This window comes from Ciona intestinalis, chromosome 14 (assembly GCF_000224145.3).
Source record: "Ciona intestinalis chromosome 14, KH, whole genome shotgun sequence".
NCBI lineage: Eukaryota > Metazoa > Chordata > Ascidiacea > Phlebobranchia > Cionidae > Ciona > Ciona intestinalis.
Genome location: NC_020179.2, coordinates 4,525,119 through 4,543,385, shown reverse-complemented (window position 1 = coordinate 4,543,385; position 18,267 = coordinate 4,525,119). Strand labels below are relative to the sequence as shown.

Here is an 18,267-nt window from a genome sequence, read left to right as displayed (position 1 = left end):
GGATTTGATCGTTAACTAGCTAACTAGAGCACATTAAAATGAGTAAAGTATTAATCGTGTTTTCAGTTTTATTTGCAATGTTGGCAGTCTTCCTCACTGTTGGATGTTTAAATGGCAACGATTGGTTGAAGGTAGGTTTTAATAATATAGAAACGTTGTAATGTAACCCAGAAATGTACTATAAGTATGTACATGCCCTAGCAATGCCACAATAAAAATGGTTATTTGTTTGTTAAAAGACAGTTAATCACACATAAAGTTACTTGTTAGTTACTGCGTCATGTCATCTATAAAGATGAAACAGAACACCCGTGCCGTGTTAAAACAACTCGTTTTCCGCCACGTGATGATAAATACTTTAAATTAAATTATTAAGCCAAAAATACCTCTTTTTCAAACAAATTTCTTATATAGACAACATTTTAACTTGCTTGTCCAAATTTCTCAACAGGTATGTCTTTCAGTTTGGGAATTCAACCCATTTATCCAGATGATGATGGTATTGTCCAAGCAAATGGACCAGCAACAAGCTGCTGCCATGTTTGCACACGCCAACGACTCAATCAAAGACATCCCGGACATTTGTCTTCATGTTGGTCTGTTAAACTTGGAAACTTCCATCAAGTTTGTGTCAATCACATTTAATTTCCCAGGTAGTTCTGGTGTTCAAGTGAAGTTTTTTAAACAATTAACAACAATCTGTGGGAGTCGTGAGAATACGGTTTTATAATTCTTTTAATGTTCTTTATTTACTACCAAATGGGACAAGAAAATAGAATGAAAAGGTGTCCCATCTTCCCCCACCCTACTATATGAATGAATGTAACTTACTTTATCCTTGCTTGGCCGGTAAATTACAGTCGTTATTATACAAGTGTTTTGTTTTATACACCTCATGCCAGCTTATAAGGTAGCAAGTATCTATGTATGTTACTTTGTGCCCTTTTTTTTAATTTTAGGATTTTATCTGGGATTTGGGGATTTTCATTTTGGGTAGTTTTTCTGCATAACTGTTTGTATTGGCAAGTATAAAATAAACTCTCTTGAGACATCTAAATAACCCCCAACACCCAGGTTGCTACAACTCGTTAGTGACTACTAGGTTAAAGCAAAGATCACTTGAAGCAAAGTCCATTTAGTGTCTTGCTAAATGCACTCATTCATCTATCAGTGTTGATTATTGAACCCGGTATCCTCAGTTACAACGCAACCACCTAATCACATAGCCATAGTGTTAAACACAATGTAATAACGAAAAATTGTTAATATATTTTACAGTTGTTGCATCATCATCCAAAACCACCATAGCACTTCTGGTAATTGCCATATTGCTCCTGATCATCGGTATGTGCTTGTTAATCAGAAGTGCGTGCTCACAATCTGAAAGCAATGAACGAAAAAGCAGTGCGCGTAGATTCTCACTTGTAGGCACCGTGTTCCTATTTATTGCAGGTAAGTTTTCACATTACTTAATAAATCATTGCATTCATAACATATTTCATTTTATATGGGTGAGGTCGTTTTAGATTTCAGGCCAGATTTTTCCCACTACCCCACACCCAGACTGCTGTTTAATACGTCTCAATAAACCAAGCTTCGCATATCACTATTGGGCTTTTACAACATAACATAACATAACATTGAGTTTATATATTCCTTTAATTGCAATAACTAAGGTCTTATCTAAAAAATAAGAAAATCAGATCAAAACAACATTTGCTATAAATATGAATTTATTGTTATCCATTAAATAAATAGGTAATTTGTTTGTTAAATACATCCTGCAATTGTAAGTAACCCAGTATTTTCCTTAACTTTCCCAGCATTGTTATTATTGGGCGGCACTGCAGCTTACATGAATGGGCACAGCAATGCTATTCACCATCCAATGCAGGTGATGAAGGACATATACAAGCAGTTCACACAGTTATTGTTAAATGGTGCCACACTATCCCCTTCTGCTCAACAATCCCCACAAAAGCAACAGATCACGGGGTTACTTACACAGATTATTATGAAATCTGACCCAGCCTTCAGCCATTCATTATACACAGCGTGGGCTGCTACGTGTTCTGCATTGCTTTCAGTGCTTTGTGCAGGACTGGGGTGGCATAAACAACGAAGTGATTAAGAATAAGTTGGGTTCCAAAGCTTTCAATGCTGCTGTACTTTATAAAAACAACCAACACAGTATTGGTTACAGTTACAGAAAAATAACTTTAATTCCTGTAAGAAAGATATCTTTAACTCCTAACTCTCGTTAAAATTATGCATTCTTTCGGTAACTCTATAGCTTTAGTGTAGAATAACTTTGGTGTAATTGGGCAACTGTGACCTAAATCATGTACAATAGTGTGTTGCCCATAAAGTGTAGTAGTAAACTGTACTATTTGCATTTAAACATATCATGAACCTGTTTCTGTAGTTCAGTTCTCATTCTCACTCATTAACACATGAATGTGCTTGCGTTAAAAGTTTCATTTATCCCTTATTATTATTTTCTAGATAATCTAGAAACTGCAGGTTTTTATTACTTTAGTAAATGATTAATAGAAACATGAGTGCCTTATTTTTTAACCAAATTTGAAATTATTAATGATAATGCAAAACACACTACCAACAATATACCTGCAGTAAGTATTATATATGAACAATCTTATGCATTTAAAAAGTTTCAAACAATCGTTCTGTAAATATTTATATCGATCAGTGCAGACTTTTTGTGTTTCTTATTTCAGGCATAGCAATGTTATAACACAATTATCACAACATACTTTCATTTTACTTATTGCGCTAAAGTATTTTATTTTAAGTATTTTATATTTTAAAGTGTCTTCTGGTAAAAACATTAATTTTATTGTCATACGGCAAGACTTCATCAGGGTATGCCGGAATAAAAACTAACACCTTATTGCAGACAGAAGATTCAATTAAATTAATGTTTTGAGAAAGCAATTTAATGTATTGCATTACACAGGCAACAACAGCCACAAAAATATTACACATTTGTATTGTATTTTTCATTCAACAAATCCTGAACAGTTTTCTTTATAATCGCGGTGTGCATCTTACCTTGGCTGGCTTTGAACACTTTACCTACAACTTTTGCTACAATCTTCTTATTTGACTTTGCATTGTTTACATTGTATTTCTCAAACACTTCCGGGTTTTCTGTTTCCATGGCAATGATGACATCATCACATAATGATGATATCATAGTGATGTCAGAAATCATCTTCCAACCCATATTTTCAATCACCTGGTGTGAGAAATAATTAAATACATCAATATATATGTATTGGGAGTTATGGCCTCTAAACCTAATATATTGGGTTTGGGGCTCTGATGACATTGCAACCGTGTGTACCCATTTATCCTCACATGGCAGGGCAACAACAGTTTTTATGCCACGGGTGTTCAAAGTTACCACGTATGTAACTTTGTGGGTGGTTTTGTACTCGTTAGAAATATATATTACATTTGCACTCGGCAAGATTGTACATATTCTAAAACAACATAAATAAAACATATTACCTGAACTGGTGTAGTGGCCTTGTCTTTAACAGCCACAGTTAGTGCTTCAAATGCAATGCTATCGTTTATTTCGTTATTTTCTTTGAGAGACATAAGATCCGCAAAGTCTTTAGCATTGAAGGGCCTGTAGGGATAGATGGTTTTACCTAAGGTACGGCACATAGTAGCAATGGTAAGACCTTACAACAAAAAGATGACATCAGATGTTTCAGCATTCCAGTTTTAGAAATAAACTAGATTTTTACCCTGCTGTTAGGTGTCTATACAGACAAGCAGAGCCAAAGTATATTGCATTCACCACATTAATCAATGAGGTTCCCTATGTTTGACAACTATGAGTGTAGCTGTATTTCAACAATGTCACCCAAAATTTTACCCTGCTGTTAGGTGTCTATACAAACAAGCAGAGCCAAAGTATATTGCATTCACCACATTAATCATTGAAGTTCCCTATGTTTGACAACTATGAGTGTAACTGTATTTTAACATGTCACCCCAGATTTTATAATTACCATTGTGACATCATCAACCCATTGTCAGCTAACAATGCAACCACTTTAATTTTCAACCAATGGTAAACCTCGATTGGTGGGGTGTTTGGAAGAAGCTCTGAGACTTGGATAAAATAATTCACCATCTCACGATCCTGGTATAAAATGCACATTATCATGAATTAAGTGATGGGGCATAATGTGTATTCTGTTTCATATGTCGCGTGCCCTCTTACGAGTTATCATGCATGTAGCTCGCATGGCGGAGCAACAAGAGTCATTATAACACGGGTGTTCTGTTTTATACACCTTGTGTCTAGTTACAAGTTATCATGTATGTAACTTATTTATCCTCGCATGGTGGGGCAACAACAGTAATTATAACACAGGTGTTCTGTCCCATACACCCCATGCCCACTTACCACGTATATAACTTTGTGGGTGGTTATGTTATATCAAACTTTATATACTTGACTTTGGGTTGCTGGTCATTTAAAAAAAAGGTTTAAAAAATATCCATAGTTGGCACTCTCATGACAATACACAAAATACAACAACTACCAATAACATTCATAAACCTTACCAACAAAAATTTGATTTCTTGTTCATCCAATTTATATTTTTCATCCAGTATTTTTCTTAGTTGTGCAGGGAGAAGGGGGATTTCCCTTCTGATGTCATCAATATTTATACCATCACCACTAGCAACATAATATTATCTGTTTAATTTCATAGTAAAAATCAATTAATCAATTAAAACAAGAAGAGAAGGGAAAAGGCATAAAAACAACAGTAGATAAAACACAAGTTAAGTTTGTTTATGATGTCGTTGTTCGTCTGTTGTATTATTTTTTCAATGTTTCCTTTCCTTGCTAATGGTAAGGTCTATCCACAGCAAGGGTTTCTCAAGTAAAAACCCACTACCATTGGCTGGGGGATTGTCGTGCCGTAGTAGCTTCCCAACACATTATAGATAAAAATTATATAAATATGCATTGTCTGTGTTATGGTGCAGGACCAGGACAATATAATACCCTGGCGTTTACTATAGAGGTTTTACTATACCAGTAAGCGGACAGTTTAAACAACCCATGACCACTGGGTTGAATAAACTGAAGTAAAATGTCTTACGAAGGACACAATGGTAGCAGTTTTGAACCTGGTACCCTCTGGCTCTCACTACTACATAAAAACAAAATATGATCTATCATATTAAACACAACCAACCTACCATGTGTTATGTATGGTAAGGTCATCATACAATTGTAAAGGAGGCAGGTTAGGTTCCGGCATGAAACGATAATCCGTTTTCATTTCTTTATCACGCATTGAATATGTGGTTCTGTGAAGATGGTTTAGTAATGTAACTTACTTTACCCTCGAGTGGCAGGAAAACTATAGTTGCATAACACAAGTGTTTTGTTTACACACCTCGTGCTCGCCTATTAGATACCAGGTATGTAACTTTTGCGATTTTTTATGTATGGCTGATAATTTGGACAACCTATTAGGAACAACTGAGGTGGTAGGCATTACAATTCAGGTGGTAGGCATTAACAAATGGACTAATAAAGCTGGTTGTCGTACTGGCAGTGTTCTTAGCCAGTAAAACGAATACACGATCTTACCCATTTCCGCATGCCGGGCCAACAACAGTATGTATACACGGGTGTTCTGTTTTATACACCTCGTGTCTGCTTACTAGTTATAAGGCCTTTATAAACTACAACTTGAAATACTTTGTCGAAAATGCATTACAAACAGTAGTTCAAAATCAAATAATATAATTATTACGCAAAGCCATTCCGTTCTAATTGTTCACAAAAATATAATCCCAACCTGTTAACGTCATCATATCCTCTTGTCTCTTGTTCCACAGCAAAGCCATGATCCAATAAATCACTTTGTCTCAATATTTCGTGCTCTGGGGAGGAAATAATTTAAAATTATGTTTAGAATATCACTTTAGCACTCTGCACCTAACTAAGTGGATACAGCTAAGCTTAGTGCTGCTACCCCTGTGAGTGTATGTGCCTTTGGGCAAGGCACTTACCAGCAATTGCTCCAAGTTAATTTTAAACTTAACCATGTTAATTCTGAACCTATTTTTCTTTGCTGCCACCTCTTATGAGTGTGTGTTTTGGGGCAAAGCATTTAGTAGCAATTGCCCGAACCCAGTGGTCACTACTGGGCTGTTCAAATTGTCAGCAATACATAAAAACAATCCACAAAGTTACAAACGCAGTAGCTTGTAAGCAGGCTTGAAGTATACGAGTTAGCCACTGATAATAACCCTATGAGTCCAGGTTCAAGGCCCACTCAAGTAACAAGCCAACCAACCTATAACTTGATGAAGAATCCTCATTCCATTTATATTCTTTACCTCAGCCCTTGTACCCAAAGGTTCCCCAGGTTTATGAAGTGAAATGTTGACATCAACGCGTAACTGGCCCTCTGTAAAACAACATGTTATCTTCAAGTGCTAAATAATACAAATAATTAAATCCAACCAGTGGTCACTAATGGGTTGTCCAAATTATCAGCCATATATAAAAAAAATGAAAAAAACTCACAAAAAAAAGAATCACCCACAAAGTAACATACATGGTAACTCGTAAGCTGGCATGAGGTGTATGAACATCCGTGTTATAAGTTTATAAGGATTGCCGCTTTCTGGCAACGTGAGGATAAAGTAAGTTACAATAAATCAATCACAATCAATGAAAGTTCGTAGTTTAATGTTTCCACCATTGTGGGCGCATTATCCTTGGGAGAAACAATTAGGGGCAATTGCTTTAAACCAGTGGGAAATTAATTGGCTGTCAGCCATGTATAAAAAATATTTATCCATAAAGTTGCATACATGGTAACTTGTAAGCCGGGATGAGGTGTATGAAATGGAACACCCGTGTTATAACGACTGTTGTTGCCTCGCCATGCGAGGATAAATAATTAACATACATGGTTACTCGTAAGCGGGCACAAGGTGTATGAAACAGAACATCCGTGTTATAACGACTATAGTTGCCCCACCATGCGAGGATAAATAAGTTACATACTTGGTAATTTGTAAGCAGGCACAAGGTGTATGAAACAGAACATCCGTGTTATAACGACTATAGTTGCCCCACCATGCGAGGATAAATAAGTTACATACTTGGTAATTTGTAAGCGGGCACAAGGTGTATGAAACGGAACATCCGTGTTATAACGACTGTTGTTGCCTCACCATGCGAGGATAAATAAGTTACATACATGGTAATTTGTAAGCGGGCACAAGGTGTATGAAATGGAACATCCGTGTTATAACGACTGTTGTTGCCTCGCCATGCGAGGATAAATAAGTTACATACATGGTTACTCGTAAGCGGGCACAAGGTGTATGAAACGGAACACCTGTGTTATAACGACTATAGTTGCCCCGCCATGCGAGGATAAATAAGTTACATACTTGGTAATTTGTAAGCAGGCACAAGGTGTATGAAACAGAACATCTGTGTTATAACGACTGCCGTTGCCCCGCCATGCCAATATAAATAAGTTACACCGATACAGGTAACATACCAGACATCTTGCCTTCACATGTGCCCAGTGTAACCAGCATAAGATGGAGTTCATTCACAAAAGCACAAGCGTCATCAGCGTTGCTTAACCCGAACGTAACTATCTCCATTAAGCCAACTCCTGTGGATAAAAACGACTTTGTTGTTGTATATTTTACCTCACAAATATAAACAAATGCTACTACAGAACACAAGTCTTGCATTTATTATAGACAAGTCAAAATTGCATAAACTAATAGTTCATTAACACTCAAACTCCATTATCCAAGTCTCGCCTAACAACGTAACTTATTACCCCCTAATATTTTCCAATTACTTTGTTATGATGACTGTCGTTTTACGGATACTTCTCATTTTTGGTATATTATACTGACATATACCCCTGGGGTAATAGGTCAACTATGGCTTATACACTTTGTCTCACAACATTAAGAGCCATATAGAATAGATCTTCTCTAGTTTATACAAACAAAATAAGATTACAATAAGTTTATTTACCTGCTCTGTTCAAGTCGATAAGTGAAACATTATCTTCATAATCATGGAGACTTTTCCCACTGTCTTGTTCAAGTTGCACTCGTTCAATACGCAGTGATTTCTGGCCTTGTAGTGTGGGGAAAGTTACTTTACCATCAACTGCTATTGGATTCCAATGCTGAGTAATCTGGTAGCCATGCTGTGGTAATGGTATGGTTTTAAATTTGTTAGGTTTGAATTAATGTAACTTCTAACTTATGACAACAAAAGTTGTTATAACACGTGTGTTCTGTTACATACCATTCATGCCCGCTTAAGAGCTACCAAATATCTAACATTACGTATGAATAATTTTTATAAACAACAAAGTTATACAAACCGGCATATCTAAATTTGTTAGGTTTAAATTAATGTAACTTCTAACCTATGTAACATAAATGTCGGGTAAAACAAAAACTACGTAAAGTATGATTATAAATGAAGGTAGCTTCTTCCTGCATGGCGGGCAACGACAGTGATTATAACACAGGTGTTTCGTTTCATACCCCTATAGGTTGTGAGTTACTTGGTATAAGAGCTACCAAATATCTAACATTACGTATGAATAATTTTTATAAACAACAAAGTTATACAAACCGGCATATCTGCGTAGAAATAGTGTTTCCGATCAAAAGTAGATCTTGGATTAATTTTACAGTTGAGAGCAAGAGAGGTCAACACTGCTGCTCGAACACATTCCTTGTTTAGAACCTGAAGTGGGAGAAATTGTGTTTAACACGGATGTGTTGTTGGGACATGGGTGACTTCTTATGTACAAGATAGAAGATACATATACTATATTACTTACCAAAATTGATTTTTTTATTTATATCTTTAAAAACGAGAATTAAATTATTGAAACAGTGAAGAGAAGGGAATCAACCCCAAAACTACAGTCGTTAAGACTTGATGCTGATAAAAGGTGTAGGAAAGAGCACCAGTTAAGATGCAGTAAGCATTATGCTCACGGAATAATATTTAAATGTGTGGATGAATGAATGTAACTTACTTTATCCTCGCATGGCGATGCAACAACAGTCATTAAAACACTGGTGTTCTGTTTCATACACCTCGTGCCTGCTTACGAGTTACTACATATCGTGTGTAACTTTGTGGATGATATTTTTACAAAGTTTACCATCTAACCAAACTTACAGGTAATGTTCCAGGCATTGAGGCGTCAAATTCAGACACCAGTGAATTAGGAGGAGCCATGAATTTGTTCAACGCTGATGAAAACAGCTTGGTTCTGGAGTTAATTTGAGCGTGAACCTCCAACCCAATTACTGGAAGCCATTTTTGTTCGTGCAGAACCCTGAATAGGGGGCTGTGTTTTAGTGGCTAAGAATAATGTAATTTTTAAGTACTGTTTCATACACCTTGTGCCAGCTTACAAGTTACCACGTAGGTTACTTTGTGGGTGATTGTTTTATATCCTAATAAGTGCTATACTAGCACGATTAATGTTATATTACCATATATTATTAAGTTGCTATATTAATATTAGTATAGTTGATTTTATAATACCTTATATTCTTGGCTTCACTCACATAGTGACGTTTCTGATTTGCAATCACCCTCATACATCTTGTGCAAAGTATGTTCCATATTAAGTTGACCATCATTAAAACTTATATTAATCATAACTTAACATACAAACTACTTTAGAATGAAACCTAAAAATATTGTTTATCAAAAACTATATATTTTCACAGCTAATTTGAAAAACACAACATTAAATACATTTTGAATATAAACACATTGTAAAACTCAAATGTTACAGATTAAAAATAACACAGCACCAAAATAACTACACAGTGGTAGGAATAAGAACAGTTCATACAAAAAATTGATTAAAAACAAATTTGAATATTTCAATGTTAATATAATATATAAAATTATTTCACGAGAATATTTATTAAAACGTTCAAGTAAGAACTTCTAAAATGTTTGCCCAACTAAAATGGTTTAATACAGTATGTTTTCGTAGCACCAGTTTATTACTATTTAAAACAGCATGCAGAATTGTTTTGGAGGTAAAATGTATTCTCAATACAAGCGTCCCAATGCCACAATTGATTCATGTCTTGGAAAGTAGGTTTATGAACATTATTGGAAGTTGACAAAGTCGTATTCCCTGCTCATAGTCAGCGTGACTTGCAATATTTGTTTGTTGCCGTCCCATTTGGCTGAACCTTTCTTTGGGTCAACGGGGTGGGGGAGTGCGAGTAAGAGACGACTGGAATAGAAAGGTAAAATTTTGTGAATATTTAACTTTATATGGGTTAAACTCTATAGGTCCTACATTAAAGCATAGTATGGGACCTGAGATTTAGGCCAGAAATAGCCCAATTACCCAAACACTGTATGTTCTATTCTATACGGGCGAGGTCCTACAGTGAGCCACACCATGGGACCTGGGATTTAGACCGGAGTTGCCCATTACCCCTACATTGTATATGCACATTCTATTCTATATGGGTGGAGGTCCTACAGTGAGATAGCTATGGGACCTTGGATTTAGTTTGGCTTTTATTTAAAGACTTAAAACAACACAAATTTTCAACATGCGTTTTGTAAAATGTAAAAATAGAAATGCGGTATAGACATAATGCTACAGAACCACTGAATCCAATTATGCCTAACTTCCTGGCATAAAAAAGTTGGCTCATTACCCTCACACTGGTATGCTGCAAACAGATAGGGAAGATCTGAGTGCGTGCAACCCTCAAATATCCAACCTTACATGATATCACTTACAATTTCGGTGATCTGCAATCCAGTGTAGTTTGTTTGACATCAAGCTCCACATCCTTCATGTTACAACCTGGTAACTCAATCTTTACAATCATATCTTCACAGCAAGCAGTGGATGGGTTCTTACCACTCATTCCAAGGAACATATCTTCTGAGGTTACTTTCTGCTTGTACGATATATCATATCTATGTATGGCAAAGCAATGTTAAACTTGAGGATAATGTACAAGTATATAGGGTGGCAAATGCTGCTAAGTACAAAGCTACCAAAATCTGTTGCAACTAAGATAGCATTTAAATAAGAGTCAGGTGATAGTAGTCAGTGGTAAAATATAATCACCCACAAAGTTACACACATGCTGTCTGGTAAGTGGGCAAGAGGAATATAAAACAGAACACCCATGTTATAATGACTGTTTTTGTTTTGATCAAAACACTATTTCTACACAGACATGCCAGTTGGTATAACTGTCCATATTTTATTAAAACAATCACCCATAAATTTAGATATTTGGTAGCTCTTAAGCGAACACGAGGTGCATGAAGCAGAACACCTGTGTTATAATGACTGCCGCCGTCCCACCATGCGAGGATAAATAATTACATTCATACTTAGGTTGTGGTCTTGGGTCGGGTTCAACAGCAAATATGTTGCTTTCTTTGACTTCATCTTCATTCCAAATAATGTTTGGGTCAGATTCAACTTTTGCTGAATAAACAAAGAGGTTACATGAAGAACTATGTTATATTTCTGATGAAGGTATTGTAGTTGCCTTGTGCATTTTCCTATATAAGGAGGTCCTTCCCTGAAGGCACATCATTGGACCTGAGGTTTATGTCACAGTTGGCCTATTACAATCCAGAAATACTTTACAAGCAACAACATTTAACATTGTTGGTATTTTATTTTTTTAAATTAAACTTCTACTTCCATTCTTAAAAGTTTTCATTAATATGCTGTGTTTTATTAACATATTCGAGCTATCAACTTCTTATAGGCCTAGTTAGTATAGTGTAGTTAAACCATGGTGAATATCATCCATGGGTGTAGGCAGAAGTATTTAAATTACCGTAAGGAGTTTTAATTTTCTTTAAAGACTTTTTGCTGTTTGGTCCAATAGAGGCTGGGGTTAGGCTTGGGGTGCTGGAGTCTGGCTGTAATGTTAAGCTTATGAAGATATTGAGCCATTACTTTGACCTGCAGTCTTGTATCGCAATGACAGGAACCTGAGGTTTATTCCGTCGCAACTGCTGGCATGTGTGTGTTACATACGTGGTAACTTATAGGCCGCACGAGGTGTATGAAACAGAATACCGGGGTTATAAGGACTGTTGTTGCTCTATAATGCGAGGATAAAAAATTACATTATAATATGATTAATCCCATTGTAAAGCAGGAAAATATGCTGTAACTCCAGGAGTTGCTATACACTATAATAGCCATCAAGTCATGTTTATCATGGTATAACTTTCAGTTGCCACATCAAACAAGGATAAACCAAGTTACATTCATTCCTTCACCCCCTGTCACCACCCTGTTAATCCACCCACCGTATCTTCATCATCGCTGGCTTCTTTCTCACGATTTAACATCGAAGACAAATTCAAGAGATCTTGTGCGGTTTGTACGCAACCGAACTGTGCCATGGTTACCTATATTACTTAGCGAGTATTCTGCTTATATCAATTGATTACTCGTCCTGTATTACCAAAATATGCGGGAACAGTAAACAAGTAACACTAATCTATAAATAGACTTCGGTTTCACCAAACACGTAACGAAAGTAACTTTACTGTTCTGAACTGTCCACACAAAAAAATATGTAATATAAGTACTAGAACATACCGCAAAATAGTCGGCTGTAAAGATACGTTCAAAAACATATACTAACCTAGAATAATAATCGAGAATCTTCTTTGCATTTTCAAATTTTAATAATTTTCGCACGGTACTTCCCCGAAACTATAGAAATAGCATTATATTTAACAGAAATATTAATGTTTATAAATGGGGTGCGGGTAGAACATTTGGTTCGTATGTTTTGGTGTAGTTTGAATAAAAAATAAAATTAAAAAAAACGTACAGTATTGAGGTAATGGGTCAAATCTGGTCTAATTTCAGAACACCTTATAAGCATAACATCCATTTATTTTATTCTCCGGTTTATTTGTTTAGACTCCAATACTCCTCCAACGTGGCGGCCAAGAATATTGGGGCTATAGTTACAAATACGTGGTAACTCACACATGTTGTATGTAACAGACCACCCGTGTTATATCGAATGTCGTTATAAAAGCGTATGTTACACATAGTGTATAAAACCTTAATTATTCCAATTAAAACCTAGCTCCGTAAGTCTGTTGAGGTCCTTATTATATTCAGAATACAACTCTTTGAGTTGCATCAGAGTCCCAGGGTCCACATCCGACGTCACTTTACCATCTATTGTAAGAGATCTCGTCCTTCCCTTTTTCTCAGGAGCACACCTCGCCCCTTCTTCTTCATTCTCTCCTTTTAAACAGAAGAACCCTCTCTCTTCATCCATTGTAAAGTTGCTTGCTTGGAAGACATCGTCCACTCCAAGGAACTTTGTCAATCTTCTCATCTCAGGTGCCGGGCCTTCCATAAACAAATCTCCGTTCATAAAATGGAAGTCTGACGCCTTGAAACTTTTTAACCATTCATTTAAATGAATTGAATAAAATCCATCCGATATTATTGAGAACTTGCTCAATTCACGGCTGTTTTTGATATTCACAACCAAATCAGCGAAGTTGGCGAACCCGTACAAGTCTGCGCTGTTCGGTTCAGCAATACTGGCTCTGTAGAAAATGTCAAGCGCCATGGCAACGTAATTTTCGAATGAACCGAAACTCGCTAACTGTTTGATAAATAGATAGATTAATGACTATATCTCTATACTGTATGGGTGTTAGGGTAGTGGACCAACTTTGGCTAAATCCCAGGTCCCATGGCATGCCTCACTATAAGATCTTACCATATGACGCCCTCTCTAACCCATACATAGCAATAGGGGGCGCCATTAACCTCACCCATACATATTAGAATATGGATATAAAATGTTTAGGTAATAATGGGCCAACTTTGGCCTACATCTCAGGTTCAAAGTGCCTCACTCTTAGAACGAACCCATATAGAACTAAATATAGGTTTTATATTTTAACATCATTTTAACTCACCTTTCTAACCAATGCGAACACGTCGCCTCCATGTTCAGTGATATGCATATACTCGGAGTAAGCCCTAGCAGCAGGCTCGCAGAATATGACGACCAACTTTATTGGTTCCTTCACTTTATCATAGAAATATTTGATCCTTTCACCGACCGCAGGTGTCGTGAAATACTTTGGCGTTTTTTCGAAGGTTATTTGGTCGGCGTCGGTAAAAGGCATCTCTAGTCTGTGGGTTATGGTTACTGTTGCCCTTTAATTACATTATATTTAAACAGTATGTGTTTGTGGTGATAAGTTTAAGGTATAGTGAGAAAAGATTGCAGTTCGCTAAAGCTTTCAATCAATTCTGAGCATGTATTAGATTGCTTTGTTTGTTGGAAAGAATATAAACTATATTTACTAAACTTCTAAAGGGTCTACAATCTATGGGTCTACATGCATACTAAGCAAACAATACCATACATATACATATACGGTTTATGGAACCCTCCACCCACCTATATAGGGCAGGCCCCCGTTCAAAATTCTCATCCACATCGAAGAAATGCGCTTCCCCCTGGTTAGCCGTATATATCTCAACCTTAGGGTGGAAACCAAGGAAACTTTTCAAAGCCCCAGTCCCGCACTTCTTAACTCCGATCCCAATAACCTAAAATTTGTTTTTTTAATCGGTCAGCCATATATATAAAAAAAAATACGAAAAAAATCACCCACAAAGTAACATACATGGTAACTTGTATAAGCTGGCACGAGGTGTTATACCCGTGCAATAACGACTGTCGTTTTCCAGCCACGCGAGGATAAAGTAAGTTACATTCCCGCATTAATGTAAGGACCCATTACGTCAATACGTTTCTGTGAAATGATAACTCACCTGTGGAAGTCGCTTCAACTTTTTCTTGGGCTCGGCATCGTTGTTCTAAAATATATTACCGATTAAACATTCAGTGAGGTATATTTAAAACCTGAGATATATTGTACACTCAATAACCCACAAAGTTACATATGTGGTAACTCGTAATCTAGCACGGGGTGTGTGAAACAAAACACTCGTGTTATAAAGACTTTTGTTGCCCCGCCAAGCCAGGATAAATAGGATTTGTTCATTTAAAAACACAGATTCCTGTCAAATACTTATTGTATAGATTCCCAGATATGCAAACTTACCTTATCTGATTCAGTAAGCTCCTCATTCCAGTACCTATAGTTGAGTAATATGACGTATAAAAGGATTAGAACAATGATTAATGACGCCATCTTTGATCTTCGAAGTTGTTTGATCGATTTGTAATAAACCCGGTTATAAGTCATAGTATTGTAACAGTTGGGATCGTATATAACCTCACTTCTATAACTCCAGTAAATGTTTCGCAATACCGACTTTCGTATAGGTGCTAATTCCCTTCTTTTCGCTATAAATTTAATGTTATTTGTTATGTAGTAGGGTGGGGGAAGATGGGACACCTTTTCGTTTAGTTTTCTCCTTTCATTTGGTAGTAAACAAAGAACATTCAATAAATTATAAAACCGTATCTTCACGACTTCCACAGACCGTTGTTAATTGTTTAAAACACGATCAGGCTCTTTGGATATTATGTGTTAAAGGTGTCCCATCTTTCCCCACCCTACTATAGTTATGCAGTTACAAATCAAAACTATATAGACTGGCTAACTTTATACTAACAATCTATACATAGTCCTTATACTTTATATTAAATGCGTTGTGTTTCCATATCTAGCTAACTTTCCAAAATGCGTATCATATTATCCTAGCTATAGCATACACAATGAGTGCTTGGTTCATGTACGCATATATATATAAACCTGTACACCATTTGTGCTTGCTCTAATATTACGCAACACATAGGCAACTAAACATTTTATGTTACAATGTACGTAATAACAATACGTGTTCCGCATCGACGTTTTTCTCACGGTGTTGGTACACATGTGGCGTCGTATTTTGTTGCAATGAAGACATATTATGCTTCAACAGACAATCTCGGGTTCGAGACTCACTGCGGTAACTCAATAATGTAGACACAAAGCTATACATTTACTGTAAAACATGTTCTTTAAATTTGTCGGGTAGTGCGTTGGGGTAAGGTGGATAATCTTGACACATAATTATCCCGTTTCTCTTATCGTGCTGTTTTCAACAACTATAACAACGCTATTTTGTGGTCGTGAGGTTACGGTTATATAATGCGACAACCATTCATTATTTACTACCAAATGAGGCGATAAAAGCGAATAAAAACATGAACTATGATACCCTATCCTACTGTATATATACGCAAATGTATCCGTTCAACAACACATGGCATTTATTTAACTCTGGCTCCCAAGCAATATTTTAGGACCGCACTCATCAATGCATTTATTACAATCCACCCTCTTCATATCTTCCTTGCTTGATAGCATGGGGCAACCCGGGCAAGTCGCTTTGCTTTCCATTAGGCAGTCAGCAGGGGTACCACGGTTCGCTCGGTCGTATGGACCTGTAGATTCAAAGTTCCACTGTATCACTTTATGTAAACCTATTGATTGTATACATAACGATAAACCATTAGTGCAAAACGGCAATCCTTTTCACCCGTGACGTCATTAATTAATTTCATTCCTGATGACGTCATTAACTTATCTTATCCCCGATGACGTAATCGACTTATCTTATTGCCAAATTCATTCTCTCATTCTATAGCCGTTACTTCTAAGCGACGTGTTTGAACAAGTTGTTAGAAGCACGTTGATTTGCGCCGTAACCATATTGTAGTCAGTAATAATTGCTCGCTACATTTCCGGCAAACAGCAATTGAAGCTTCCCACGAAACTAAATGCAAAGTAGCTAAAACTTCTGCTTCTGCTGCCTATACTGTATATTGTATAAGATATTGCTTTCTGGTAAAAGTTAATTTAATTTTACCAACCCATCGTCTGAAATCCAGCGATGACATCATCAACGTACAATGTTCAAGCATCAAAACCCAAAAAAAAACTTTAAGATCAATGGTAAAGTAAAGTTCGGCTTTATACAATGTAGGATTATATAGTAGAGTGGGGGAAGACGGGACACTTTTTCACTTTATTTTCTCGTCCCATTTGGTGGTAAACAAAGAACATTTAAAGAATTATAAAACCGTATCCTCACGACTCCCATAGAACGTTGTTAATTGTTTAAAACACGATCAGGGTATTTAGATGATATGAGCTAAAGGTGTCCCGTCTTCCTCCACCCTACTAAATATACTTATATGACTCTATAACTCACCGCATCGTTTTGCGATACATGTTCTGCATTCTAACGGCGTCATATGGACCAATGACATTCCTCGCAGAAGGTTCGGGCAATTGTCGTTTAAAACACAAGCTCGAGTGCAGGTCGCGTTTTTGTTGTTTGATAGTTGAATTTCTCCGTCTGTAATTCATATACCTCATGTTCACTGTCGAGTTATAACATGAATTTTTCTTATACACCAGACACACATGGTGTATTCATACACCTCATGCTCACTGCCGAGTTATAACATGGGTTTTTTCTTATACACCAGACACACATGGTGTATTCATACACCTCATGCTCACTGTCGAGTTATAACATGGGTGTCTTCTTATACACCAGACACACATGGTGTATTCATACACCTCATGATCACTGTCCAATTATAACATGGGTGTCTTCTTATACACCAGACACACATGGTGTATTCATACACCTCATGCTCACTGCGAGTTATAACATGGGTGTCTTCTTATACACCAGACACACATGATGTATTCATACACCTCATGCTCCCTGTCTATAGTTACAACATGGATGTATTCTGTACTTAAACAAATACTTTAACTCACAACAGCACAATATTCAAGCAACGCTAACTTACATGACAAGGCAAAGAAAATCGCCAAGACTACAACCCAATGCATTTCGCTTTCCAACAAAACGTATCCGAATGCTTCTGTTTTATTCGAGTAGAATGAGGAATAACGCGTCGATCATTCAATGTCTGCATGCCGAGTTTCCTGTCATTTCCGTCACTGCTGTCATTTCTTGTCACTGCTGTCATTTCTGTTCAGTTAATCCTAAACAGTTTCTACTTGGGTACGATTCCCATTCATATAGAGCCCTTATCACACACTTATTTAAAAGCTACATTCAGTGCTAAATTTGTGAAAAAAAATTGGTGCCAAAAGCCAGGTACTTATTATTC

The 18,267-nt window shown here is 36.6% G+C and overlaps 5 protein-coding genes across 6 annotated transcripts in view; 1 reads left to right on the top strand and 4 right to left on the bottom strand.

Annotated features, from left to right (window-relative positions):
- Nucleotide 1: 1 nt before the first annotated feature.
- Nucleotides 2-3,539, top strand: LOC100178130. Its single transcript, XM_002127339.5, has 4 exons — nt 2-131; nt 452-653; nt 1,279-1,452; nt 1,824-3,539. The coding sequence occupies exons 1-4, from the start codon at nt 39-41 to the stop codon at nt 2,129-2,131; spliced, it is 777 nt and encodes a 258-aa protein (XP_002127375.1). The 5' UTR covers nt 2-38; the 3' UTR covers nt 2,132-3,539.
- On the bottom strand, nt 2,939-9,782 carry LOC100180504 (glutamyl-tRNA(Gln) amidotransferase subunit B, mitochondrial-like). The gene is made up of 12 exons (XM_002127230.5): nt 9,632-9,782; nt 9,260-9,419; nt 8,702-8,815; nt 8,087-8,264; nt 7,590-7,709; nt 6,366-6,479; nt 5,865-5,949; nt 5,257-5,367; nt 4,609-4,726; nt 4,047-4,180; nt 3,535-3,658; nt 2,939-3,259 (listed from the first exon to the last, which is right to left on the bottom strand). Exons 1-12 carry the CDS (start codon nt 9,727-9,729, stop codon nt 2,999-3,001), a joined length of 1,617 nt encoding a protein of 538 aa, XP_002127266.1. The 5' UTR covers nt 9,730-9,782; the 3' UTR covers nt 2,939-2,998.
- Nucleotides 9,783-9,911: 129 nt separating this feature from the next.
- On the bottom strand, nt 9,912-12,880 carry LOC100182849 (protein PIH1D3). Its single transcript, XM_002127061.4, has 5 exons — nt 12,413-12,880; nt 11,932-12,016; nt 11,474-11,570; nt 10,865-11,047; nt 9,912-10,343 (listed from the first exon to the last, which is right to left on the bottom strand). Exons 1-5 carry the CDS (start codon nt 12,506-12,508, stop codon nt 10,214-10,216), a joined length of 591 nt encoding a protein of 196 aa, XP_002127097.1. The 5' UTR covers nt 12,509-12,880; the 3' UTR covers nt 9,912-10,213.
- A 305-nt stretch (nt 12,881-13,185) lies between these two features.
- Nucleotides 13,186-15,487, bottom strand: LOC101242434 (heparan sulfate glucosamine 3-O-sulfotransferase 1-like). The gene is made up of 5 exons (XM_004226894.2): nt 15,224-15,487; nt 14,931-14,975; nt 14,554-14,705; nt 14,063-14,282; nt 13,186-13,743 (listed from the first exon to the last, which is right to left on the bottom strand). The coding sequence occupies exons 1-5, from the start codon at nt 15,365-15,367 to the stop codon at nt 13,186-13,188; spliced, it is 1,119 nt and encodes a 372-aa protein (XP_004226942.1). The 5' UTR covers nt 15,368-15,487.
- Nucleotides 15,488-16,361: 874 nt separating this feature from the next.
- Nucleotides 16,362-18,267, bottom strand: part of LOC104266425 — a 2,878-nt gene continuing 972 nt past the window's right edge. The window contains exons 1-3 of one of the 2 annotated variants that reach the window (XM_018814843.2): nt 17,941-18,024; nt 17,328-17,474; nt 16,362-16,557 (exon numbers count right to left, since the gene is read on the bottom strand). In XM_018814843.2, coding sequence (XP_018670388.1) covers nt 16,388-16,557; nt 17,328-17,474; nt 17,941-17,983 — 360 coding nt within the window. In that variant the 5' untranslated portion in view covers nt 17,984-18,024 and the 3' untranslated portion in view covers nt 16,362-16,387. Of the gene's footprint in view, nt 16,558-17,327; nt 17,475-17,940; nt 18,025-18,267 lie in introns of those variants that run through there. The other variant, XM_009862580.3, reaches the window with a different exon arrangement.

Excerpts from the sequence above, each read along its gene's own strand:
- LOC100180504 (XM_002127230.5), bottom strand. The coding sequence starts at position 9,729 with ATGATGGTCAACTTAATATGGAACATACTTTGCACAAGATGTATGAGG. Across the intron at positions 9,420-9,631 it reads AGTGAAGCCAAGAATATAAG|GGTTCTGCACGAACAAAAAT; the intron begins GTATTATAAAAT and ends CCCCCTATTCAG. Across the intron at positions 7,710-8,086 it reads TATCGACTTGAACAGAGCAG|GAGTTGGCTTAATGGAGATA; the intron begins GTAAATAAACTT and ends TTTTATCCACAG.
- LOC101242434 (XM_004226894.2), bottom strand. The coding sequence starts at position 15,367 with ATGACTTATAACCGGGTTTATTACAAATCGATCAAACAACTTCGAAGA. Across the intron at positions 14,706-14,930 it reads AGTTGAAGCGACTTCCACAG|GTTATTGGGATCGGAGTTAA; the intron begins GTGAGTTATCAT and ends AACAAATTTTAG. Across the intron at positions 13,744-14,062 it reads TGTTCGCATTGGTTAGAAAG|TTAGCGAGTTTCGGTTCATT; the intron begins GTGAGTTAAAAT and ends TTTATCAAACAG.
- LOC100178130 (XM_002127339.5), top strand. The coding sequence starts at position 39 with ATGAGTAAAGTATTAATCGTGTTTTCAGTTTTATTTGCAATGTTGGCA. Across the intron at positions 132-451 it reads ATGGCAACGATTGGTTGAAG|GTATGTCTTTCAGTTTGGGA; the intron begins GTAGGTTTTAAT and ends ATTTCTCAACAG. Across the intron at positions 1,453-1,823 it reads CGTGTTCCTATTTATTGCAG|CATTGTTATTATTGGGCGGC; the intron begins GTAAGTTTTCAC and ends TAACTTTCCCAG.
- LOC100182849 (XM_002127061.4), bottom strand. The coding sequence starts at position 12,508 with ATGGCACAGTTCGGTTGCGTACAAACCGCACAAGATCTCTTGAATTTG. Across the intron at positions 12,017-12,412 it reads CCAGCGATGATGAAGATACG|CCAGACTCCAGCACCCCAAG; the intron begins GTGGGTGGATTA and ends TTAACATTACAG. Across the intron at positions 10,344-10,864 it reads GATTGCAGATCACCGAAATT|TCGTCTCTTACTCGCACTCC; the intron begins GTAAGTGATATC and ends TTTCTATTCCAG.